Below are 11,706 nucleotides of genomic sequence, written 5' to 3'. Positions count from 1 at the left end.
TGCCATTTATAAAAGTGGGCCTGATACAGTATTCCTAAACTTGATAGATTCTTGAGATTGCGTTTTAAATATTGGCAAACACAGTTTACTAATAAGACCAAATTATTAGCCTATGGCCTCGGACGTAAAGTTAATGGAGGTGCAAATTCAAGCTCTTGAAAAGTGATAAATACACCATTTTGGGGGTGTTTAGTAAATCACATGTTAAATTAAAATTAATTCAAAAATGTGAAATGGGGTTTCAATTTGAAATGTGAATGACTCTTTAAGTCTTAATTATGGATTGGAGAGGTTGGTGCTATTATCAACAAATTAGGATCTCACATCAGTAAACCTTGATGTTTATGTTACCATTAAAAAAAAAGATTCGGTACAGTCGGGTCTATGATAAACTTGTCCACCTCAAATCATACTTACCAAAAACAAAACAGGTAAATAAAGACCAGTTAACGTGGCTTCAGGAATAGTATTGTGGTTTTCATAAAAAGGAATTAGGTTGTTTTTGGTCTGCATAGGCAAAACTCGACTTTGAAAATCAATAAAATCAACAAAATACCCTTTAAATCATTGCATTGGGGACTTGACTGTACATGTTTACACAACCTTGTGAGTACAATTTTTACTTTTGATAGAAGACAACCCCATTCCCTAGCTTAGTTTTTGCTACTGAGATAGTGGATGTGACATAAAACATACTAAAGCTTACAATAAGTCGTCCTACCTCTTTCACTTGGTTAAAAAGTTGGCATACTTGACAAATCAGCACATTAGTCATTGGCACAATCCAACTGTACATCCCTTTTAATTAAAATACTGCCAACAACTTTAACACCCCATATGGAATGTCCAGGTCTATTAATAGTCAAAGGTGCAACTTATATCAAACCATAACATCGTTTTAGGTCACACCTACTACATCATATGAAAAACTATGTGTGAAAATTGAATTGTTACACTAGTTAATGGGAAGTTCATTCAACTATTTTATATTTGAATATATAATTGGCTACAGCTGGTCCCCAAATACGTAGGATAACTACTTCAGAGTCAAAAAGTCAATGGTAGCACCTATCAAATACAACAAACAGCAAGTGACTAGAATATTGATTTAAACGCACAACAGGACCAGGATTTTAACTCTGATCGGATTACTTGCTTGTTTTAGAAGTAAGAAGCTTTTGCTGATTTTCTTATAGCTCATTATATCATAACTTATAAAGTAATTACTCAAAACAACTGTATGTGGTGTAATAGTATATTACGTTACTAGTCCTGAAAATAAGTGTTTACCGGACGAGTGTGGTCGTTCCCGTGCGAGACGAAGTCGAGTACGGGATTACCATACGAGTCCGGTACACACATTTTGGACGAGTTACGTACGATAGTTTACGCCATACTACTAAATCCGTACAAATCCTTATATATTTCCATCAACTACGTACTAAAAATCACGAGTCATAACCTCTGAGAGAGGTTATGTTTTAGTTTATAACCACTAATTGCCACGCAAATACAGTATAATCAGCTGATTGGTGTCCGGCAAAACTCATTGCAGAACAGTAGTACGCAATGAAATCCCATTTGAATAAGCTGGCGGCAAACAGCTGTTTTCTGGACTAAATCCTTGCGTGGGAAGTTCGTCAAAGTGATGTAGTGTGGCGTAAATATATTTTATTTTTATTTTGTGTGTTTCTATGCCAGTGCAATTTTTTAAGTTTTGAAAGGGAACTGTCCAAACCCTGGTCTCATGACTACCTAACGTCGACAATTTGTTAGATAGCATCATTAATTCATAGCCCAATGACAAATATGGCATCTGGCTCTATAAACGATCTTGCTTGGAATCGAACCAGTGCCCATCAGATTTGAAGGCGAGCACTATAACCACTCGGTTACCCGGACAATTGATTTAGTATAACCTTTGTTACTTAGGAAGAGTTGTAATGGGCAAAATAAATAGATTCTTGGAAGTCCTGGTGGATCACATTTTTACTACGAGAATGTATTGTTTTTTATAAAGAATTTATTGACAATGTGATGTTATTTACTAGATTGTGAACACAAAAAGTATCATTGTATAAAAGAACATTTATTTGAGATTTATACAAAAAATATTAGTCAATGTCTGCGTTGGTCTTGTTACTTCATAGACCACATACATTGTTACACTTTAAGTTACTCTATATCACTAAATAACTTACGTAAACCTAACATTGCACAAACGCATTGGGAGTAACTTAAGTATTAACGGACTTAATTAAATGTATGAATACATAGTGCGATGGCAGGGTGGAAATGTAATTTTAACTATATTCATTACTTGAATAAAAAACAGGACAAAACACCGGTATCACAACATACATCAACAAATCAATACAATGACAGTGAAAATCAACATATGCCGCCACATTTGAAGCACACATACCTTAGAACCACATTCTGTTCCCACTGTAACAAATATCTTAAATAGTTTTAAATATGAGATTTTTAAATTATACTCACATTTCAAGATTACATATAATAAAGACTAACTGTACAAAACATGAAAAAACAACTTTTGAATGTTTTTATACAATACAGACTTTTCTCATGTGCAAGAAATTACATGACAACAACAAATGCATTGACATGTTGTTCTAATAGAGAAGATAATAAGCTACACAGGTACATGGTTCATTTCATTAGATTAAGTTACAGCTAATTCCCACTCATCTGAGGTTACCAGATACTTAAACTTGGCATTATAATATTAAGTGTGGAAGAGTGGTTCTCAAATTAACAACAGTTGATGTTGACACAAATTACTCCTGAGGGCAAAAGGCAATTGGTTTGTATAAGTCATCAAATATCATAACATATTGATAATAATGAGATATTATGTTAGTAAGGCAATGGATACATATGGTACAGGGCGATCAACAAAAAGGTGTTTGGCAAATGCCTTTTATTTTCTATCACTAGTTCATTGCTACAGATCACGTCACAACCATTTCTTCATTCACATTTTGTGCGAAATAAAACAAATGTGAATATTTAATTTGTATCATTGTACCTGCTATACAAAAGACATTTCATTGAGGTGTGCATTATTTACCTGACATTTTTTTGGAGAAAATATTCTTCTTTGCATTAGTACATGCTATTGTTGCTAAAGTGTAAATATTTTGAAACGCCGAAAATCAATTGTTTTTGATGTTTTAGTGTTTATTAGGACAAAATTAAGGGAATTATTCATAAATTGCCAAATTGGAAGCTCTCACAAATGGCATATGCGTCCTTGAAGGTTGGGAAATTTTAACTTCTGCCTGCATAAGTAAGAAGATACAGTCCAAAATGTATGAAAACTTTGTAAAACATTTAAGTGGCTCTTACAACTAGTTTTAGCCGGTGTTTCAAACCTCAGATAAATGGGTGATATCTGCCACTGGAAGGAATACATACAAAGAAACCGACAGAATAAAGAAGGAACATAAAATGAAACTTATATGACAAAACTATACAAGTATACATATTTTAACACATAAATTTATGTCCAAACCTTAAAACAGTTTTGATCATTAAATTTACAACTACTAGTTAGGCTTTTACAGAAAATTGAGCATAAAGAAGGAAAAGTTAAATTTAATTTATGTAGTACTCGGAGTCAGAACATGAAACTTGAAATTTGTGCTTGTAGTACACTATGAAGATCTGGAATAAAAATATTTTTTTACCAACATTCGACAATTAATAAAAATAATAGCAGCATAAATATGTAACCATTGGTAATGTATTTTCAGAAAAAAAAAACATTCACGATAAATTTAACATGCCTATATTCAAATTAAGAAAGACAAACTATTTCACAAAGAAAATCATGTGCAAAAAAAATTGTATAACCTTATTTTATAAAGCTTTTAAATTTAACACGTTCGCTGCGGGTGGATCGGTACTGACCCACGACGATCACAGCCCTCACGCGGCCTTGTTAGTACTGACCCACACTGCAGTGCATGAATCTTAAAATCTGTTGCTCAGTGCGGGCCTATTGTCGGTTGAAGGCGGTCCTATACCACATTAGCGTGTAGTGTGTGACTTGAATTTTGTTGTGGTTTAGGTTGGTAGTAAATTTTCCTGTAAAATCCCCGTCTGGCAAGCTTAGAATTCAACTTGTTGTCCAGTCTTTCTCCCTCTAATAGGCAATACAATGGGACCGGCTACGTTTCAAGCAGTGCTGCAAACTGTGGGTGTTTTAGCAAACTACGTAGACTCTCGTCGTAATGTAGTACATTATTTGCTATTCATCAGACCGAAATTTGAAAGACAATCGCCTGGCAATCGGGTTCATTCGACGCCATTGATGGGCCGCAGCGAACGTGTTAAGTGTTAAAAATTATTATTTTCCATAAATGATTATGAATTATTAAGTTAATCATGATTCGTCCTAATTGATTATAAAAATAAAACGGTCCAAGCCTTTTTAGCGAATTTCCCATATAGGGAATAAGCTATTACCATGGATAGTACTCATGGTAAGACCTGGACCCGAGACAGATTTAGTTATTCGTTTTGAGGTCCCTAGATACCAAAAACACCAACCGTTCAAATTCATATACATATATACGTGTGTGTGTCCGTTAGCACGATAACTCAAGCAAAAATGATCCGATTTTGATGAAATTTGGTATAAACATGTAAACCTACATTTATTCTAACAAGTTCGCGAACCAGCATAATCGGACCATGAGAATGGGGGTTTATGGGGGGTCCAAACCATTTTGTAGAGCTTAAAAATAAAAATAATTTAGTATATAGAAGCGTTATTATGCGCCTAATGTTTATGGAGAAAATAAAAAAAAATATAAATTTGAAATTCCCATGTTATTCTTATGGAGAATAAGTAAAACTGTTGTTGTTTGCTTATTTATGAGTATATTTTTATCATATTTGGAAAATGCATTTATTTCATACTAAACTATTAACATAGAAAAAACTTGTTTACCCTCCCTGTTGCAGCAAACCTAGAGTACTTGTTAAACTAATGCTATTTAAATAGGGAATAAATGTGATATTTTTAAGGAGACATTTTAGTGTAAATATAATTAGGCAAATGGAAATTCACTTAGTCTGCAGGTTTGCTGCGGCGGGGGTATTTCTCCTTCAAGTATTTTTTAAGTTTCTTATTAAATAATATAAAAAAACAACAGCTTTTCTCTGTTTTGCCAATAGCTTTCCTGTTTTACAATACCACCATATAACATTACTAGGTCTTGGAAAAACTAATTGATGATACTATAAATAACTTATTTTTTAAGATATGGTAAGTTGCAAGGACCTGAAACGTTCCTTTGACACACAAAACATTATTAAGATCAAATATATTAAATTTGCACTACCTTTTTAAGAAAACTTAATCAAATTAATACAACTGAATCATAATCACATGTAAAACCATGTTTTCTGAAGGAGTAACAGATTTTTGTCATCTACCATTATGGCTACCTTAGATGTATACAAGGAGAACTCTATCCCATTTGAAAATTACTCCTAGCATAGCACTTTGGCTTTCTTTTTAGTGAATGTCACCATCGGGAATAAGCTATTACCGTAGGTCTCATTGTAAGACCTGGACCAAGGAGCGATTTGCTTTTTCATTCTGAGGTCTCCAAAGGCCAAAAACACCATCTGTTTGGATTCATAAATATTTATATATGAAAATGATAGTGATTAGGGTTACTATTTTGATATATACATTATTACAAACTAAGTACCCTTTTAAAATAAATGTTATTTATTAAATGTTATTATTAGTCATGTTGTTTCTATCTTAAAAAATACAATATGAAAATACATTTTTTCAAAACAAATTACAAAAATCATCTGACTACATTAATGTTATAGGTTTTGATTAATGTAATTTTCTTCTCTTTTAAATGGTTTGTATACTATATATAATAATTTTCTTTCTTCATCTAGTTGCAGGACCTTTTCATAAAATTCAAAAATATACACGAAAAGACGAAAATTTAAAAAATACTTGAATATGAAAAAGACAAATCTAAATTACATAGTAAAGAAGATTTATATATACAATATACAAATACTATAAACAACAGCCAGAAAATTTACTAAACACAATGAACATTAACAAATCCAAACCAATATTTGAAAAAATCGTCCAACTAAATTAAGAAAGAAAATTATTATATATAATAGGGCAATACGAACCATTTAAAAGAGATGAAATTTAAATTTATCAAAACCTATAACCTATGAAGTCAGATGATTTTTATTTATTTTGCAAATACTTTTATTGTATTTTGTTAAGATAGAAACAACATGACTATGGCATTACTGATGAAACTAATCGTTGTCTAATAAACTGTACTAGAGGTCGTCCAGTGGTCGAAAACTTGACCAAAGATATGTAGGCCTACAGTTGGATTTATAGCTAGAAGCGGTTGAGGTATACGTTGGAATATATTTGAAGCTGAACCTTTTTGGCTGTAGCGAGTGTGATCATGTGTCCAATGTTCACATGTCAATTTTTGAGGTTAAATCAAAACAAACAAACTGGCATGTTGTCAATTAGGGACAATGTTGTATTACTTACAAAACAATGTTAATTTAAGATCAAATAAGTTAATTTAGTATGTGTCATTGTCTGATTTATTAGAAAACCTTCAGTATTTAGGCTACTGCATTTTATAAACCAAACTCAAATCATGCTTCCTTGGCCTATCGTATAACGTTTTCCTGTTTGGTACCTGGTAAACTTATCAGATTGCATAAGTGAATTATTAGCAATACAATTTAGCAGTTAATTATAACTTAAATGGGTCAAAACTCAAAACGTTAGTCTATAAAGGTTTATCTTGTCATCTTGAGAGTATATAATTCTGACCCCTAACTTGAAACCCTTAAAAGGTGGGTCTGGGTCTTAAGATATTTCCAAACGAAACGTAAATCATCATTATGTCCCAACAGTTTATCTATCATGTGTATCCCAGTCACAGCAACTACATTATTATATTAATAAAATGATCAAAATTAATTTAATTTTGCAAGAAGATTCAATATTCTAATATTTGCTCATGTTAAATTAATTATTTTCAAAGCAACCGTCACTTAATTTGAAGACAATAATTAAATAGCAAATTATTCATTAGTTGATTTGGAATTAGGAATCACATCTCTATTTAACAGTAAATGTTATCTAATGACCAAGTGATTTTATTAAAGTAGAGTAAGTATATAACTATTGTGCATTAAAATAATATAATGCCAGTTTGTTTGTTTTGATTTAACCTCAAAATTTGACACGTATGAACACATGCTCGCACTAAAAAGGGTCATCTTCAAAGATATTCCACCACAGCTTAACTGCTTCTAGCTAAAAAATTCAATTGCACTGTACAGACTTCTCTATTGTTCACCCCACACTGTAAATAAAACATGTTATTGGAATTTCTTACATTTGTTTTGATCTTCTGTTTATATTTCGTTGTTATTTTGTCACCAGCATGGCAACTCATAAAGCCCGTTAATTTTTTTCAAGTTTCAAATTCATTTTTTGTGCTTATTTTTTAGCCTATTTGAATTTTTATAGGGATTCTGCACATCTACAGGAAAAAATCTTTCAAACTGTATGCGTAGATTTTCTCTGCGATGCACACAAGCTGAGAAAAAGATTTAAAGAAACATGCTTGCCTATTAATATATAGATTTTAAAAGGGTACTTAGTTTTTCATAATGTATTTATATATATATGCCAGTTAGCATGATAGATAAAGATAACCCAAGCAAAAGTGGTCCGATTTTGGTTAAATTTTGTGTAAACCTACATTTATTCTAACAAGTTTGCGAACCAGCGTGATCGGACTATGGGAATGGCACTTTTATGGGGTTTTCCCATTTATGACCCTAAAAACATAAAATTTTGCAATTTATTTCCATACTATTTTGTAGAGCTTAAAAAACAATTAATTTAACATACTTTTAAGCATTGTCTTGTGCTTAACAGTTAAGAATAAAATTCAAATAAAACCTAAATTTATGTTTTAGAGGCTAAGTGGTAGAGAGGACTTACAAGTCCTTACTTCACCTCTTAAATAATAGTTATTTGTGCAACTAGTGAGCAAAGGGAGCAATCGACTCACTCGAGAGAAATACTTACTCACGAGCCGTAGGCGAGTGAGGAATGGTTTCTCGAGTGAGGCAAATGCACTTTGCACTCGAGTTGCACATTATATTTTTCCTACAGTTACCATAAAACAAATAAATTGGTAAAGAAACGTGAAATATTTTTACACAGAAGTGAACTTTTAAAATGACATTTAATGATACAACAGTACAACAGCTGACCAGCTGATTTACAGCCAGTGCTGACAACGTATTTCGCGCGCATACGACCTTGTCTGCATGTTACGCGCTCACTATTTTGTGGCTTCACGTTGCAAATCTGGAGCGAGTGAGACAAAATTATTAGAGTGAACAAGTGTTAACATTGACAACAAGTTAGAGTGTTAACATTGTCTCACTGATGGGCAAATTGGCCACTTTGCTTTCTCAAATCAGTGAGAGAACATGTACATTGTTAGGTAACTGTAGGGAAAGACATTTTTCATTTCATTTCAAATTTTAAATTTCCTGCTATTCTTATAGAGAAAATTTTTAAACTGTTATATAACATTTTTAAGGAGATATTTGAGTGAAAATCCAAACAGGCAAATGGAAATTCGCTTAGTCTGCAGGTTTGCTGCGGTGGGGGTATTTTAAATACCAGATGTATACAAAATGACTAACTACTGGATTCAGCAGGTAACCTTCGAAATGCTCCAATAGTCATCGTGGAAGTGGTATGAAAGAATGGAACAAACAATGTGACTAACCTGATATGCAAAACCTTTAGTGCAAAAAAAAAAAACCATACTAACAATCAAGTTTTAAGGGACTTTCAGGCTTATTGTACCAAAAAACGTGTAACATATAACAGCCACTCTCAGTGGAGAAAGTTTATCACACATCTAGGAAATGTATATACCTAAACATTCTGTACAAAAATTGCTTAACTTTATTTAATGGTACACTTTGTGGAGTTTTAATATTTTTCCCAGTCTTTGTTTGGCTGTCGCCATACCCTTCTTTGGTTTGCGATCTGCAAAAAAAACAAAAATAAAACAGTTGAAACAAACACATAATACTTAGTATATATTAGGTAAATAATTAGTGGCAAACTGTATAGATAAGGCTACGTAAGCAAAGAAGCCACGGAAAGTTAGCTTACTAGCTCACTATGAAAACCTAACCTTAATTAGGAGGGCACAAATTGATGTTTTGAGCTTAGAAGCACAAGCTTTAGGAGTCAGTGGTGCACCTGGCTTAGTTACCGTCATCGGTTCAGTACACCATTTTACGCGGTACAAATTCGGTTCCGGTACAGCCGATTATAATAATAAATTACCTTCAGTAGTCAACGGGGTAGTTGTACGTTGAGTGTTATCACTTTTATTACTTTACGACTTTCCTCAATTCTATTTTATCATAAAAATATAGTAATAGTTTTATGATGAAAGTCAAATTTTACCTCTAACTTAGTCAGTATTTTTGTGAATATTCAATTTGCCGCTGGCCATTGCCTACTGCCATAAAACTGTTTATGGCTTCATATTAAAACTTGTAACTAATCTACATTCTACAATCTTATTTTAAGTTTAAAATATTTGTTATGGATATTTGATCTTTCTATTGATGAAACCACAAGCGTTGTTTACATAATGTTTTTTTTTTTTCGTTATGCAAGCCTACTCAGTCTCAATGTCACTGCATGTTCTGTATCTTGCCTTATATTGTTGGATGTGGCTGTTAAGGTTTAAATGTTTTTGTTTCGTATATTTTTTTATTGTGATTATGCAATCTAAATCTTATGAGCTAGAATGATGATAGTGATTTTGCTGGCTCATTGTTTGATACTCAATTAAATAGGCCCTCCTGAATAATTAGGTCTAGGCCTGGGTCTTTTGATTTTGGAAGATCTTTAAAATATACTAAGAAAATTGGATTGAGCCTGGGATAAACTATTGGTTGATATGTGTGGAAGTTAACTATGCAAATGAAAAGACAATAATCTTTGTGCTAAACACTGTGCTGATCAAAATTTTAGTTTCAGAAAAAGCTTTGCAAGAGTTTTATCCATATTATAATTCGTTTTGAGGCTGATAAAAAAATGCTCTTTGCCATTACTTCATCATAACCTCCAGTTTTTCATTGTCATCTGTTGAATGTGGACAGCTGGCAACTACACTGTCTTTGTACTGAATGCTTTGATAGGTTTTTAAAAGTTTAAAAAACAACTAGACATTGTGTTGGTTAGAAATAATTTACCAGTTGTGTGAAATTATCTTGTCAAATTAATGCTTCAAACATGTTTATTCCTAAAAATTATTATTCTTATTTTAAAATCAATTTATCAGAGGATATTTAGAGTACCTCAGAGTAAAATAGGTAAACATTTTATCTTTAACTGTGTTTTTTCTTAACACAATCCTCTTAGTAGTAAAAGGTTTTAATAATGTGTGGTACAGTAATTGTTGTTAGAAAACCATGAATGTAGGATAACATCCATTGTCATACATTGTATTAAATGTATAAAAACACATGTATTACAATGTATTAAAATTTAAAATAAAGTTTAAATACAATTCTGAGAGGAAACCACAAAAATACCTGTAGCCGTGTACCGTACCGATTTTGTATTGAGAACCGATTTTAAATTTTCTGTACCGCAGACCCCTAACAAGCTTGCATACTTAATATGTGCTTATCTGCATTTAACTATCTATTACCTACCGTACCAGAGCCACACATTGTTTAGCTCTGACACAAACAGGTAAACTCCTACTGAGGGCGATGGGATTCAAGTGCTGCTAACATTATTGGTCAACCAAAAGTTGACTGACATAAAATTGACTCCTAGGTTGCAACTAGAGGTGTGAGGATATCCGAAAAATTTGATCGGATTTCTGTATTCTAGTTGCAGCACATATCAAGTATAGCTTTCAGCCACCAGAGAGAGCAAAACTCGCATAGATACTTGTAATTGGAAGTTAGATTAGTTTAGTCTTGTGCACAATATACTGGAGGATGTTATAGCTTAAGGAGTAACAAATAAATTTTTGGAAAGTACTGAAAATAAAACAGAAACTTACTTTTTAAATCTATTGTCGACGTTGTAACTGCAACGGTTGGTCTGCAAGAACTAGAAGGCAGCACGTTAGATTGAGATGATGAAGGTTGTTCCACACTTGGTATAGGCACAAATTTCGGTCTTTTTCTGTGATATGGCCTTTTTGGAGACTGCAGTAAACAAACAAATACTCTTTTATTAACAAATGTAATAATACAGAATATGAAATTAAGTCAAAGTAACCATATGATACAAAAACTAATTAACACACTGATTTATGGCAACACAAAAGAGAGGAGAAGTCTCCTAGGTTCCTCACCTCAAAATGAAAATTATTTGATTTGTACTTGTGATTTGTAAAAGCATGTTTCATAATACACTACTTTCACATTAGAATTCTTTTCTAATTTGAAAATTGTAACAAATGGTCTCCTTCTGCACTCTCTTTAATATTTTAAGTGGCATACATTTTTTTCAGTGGATTTTTACTCTAGAGCCATTCAATAGAGAACTGATACTTTTATTGCGATATAGAATACATC

The 11,706-nt window shown here is 32.4% G+C and overlaps 1 protein-coding gene across 1 annotated transcript in view; it reads right to left on the bottom strand.

Moving 5' to 3' along the window:
• Positions 1-8,862: 8,862 nt before the first annotated feature.
• LOC128998134 (histone lysine demethylase PHF8-like) overlaps positions 8,863-11,706 on the bottom strand; it is a 45,293-nt gene continuing 42,449 nt past the window's right edge. Inside the window, exons 16-17 of the mRNA XM_054424134.1 lie at positions 11,187-11,334; positions 8,863-9,136 (exon numbers count right to left, since the gene is read on the bottom strand). Of these exons, the coding sequence (XP_054280109.1) occupies positions 9,057-9,136; positions 11,187-11,334 (228 nt within the window). The 3' untranslated portion in view covers positions 8,863-9,056. The remainder of the gene's footprint in view (positions 9,137-11,186; positions 11,335-11,706) is intronic.

The sequence above is a fragment of the Macrosteles quadrilineatus genome, unplaced genomic scaffold (assembly GCF_028750875.1).
Source record: "Macrosteles quadrilineatus isolate MER2022 unplaced genomic scaffold, UCM_ALF_1.0 Scaffold_7__1_contigs__length_78375512, whole genome shotgun sequence".
NCBI classification, from domain to species: Eukaryota; Metazoa; Arthropoda; class Insecta; order Hemiptera; family Cicadellidae; genus Macrosteles; species Macrosteles quadrilineatus.
This window is presented reverse-complemented; position numbering and strand designations above follow the sequence as displayed.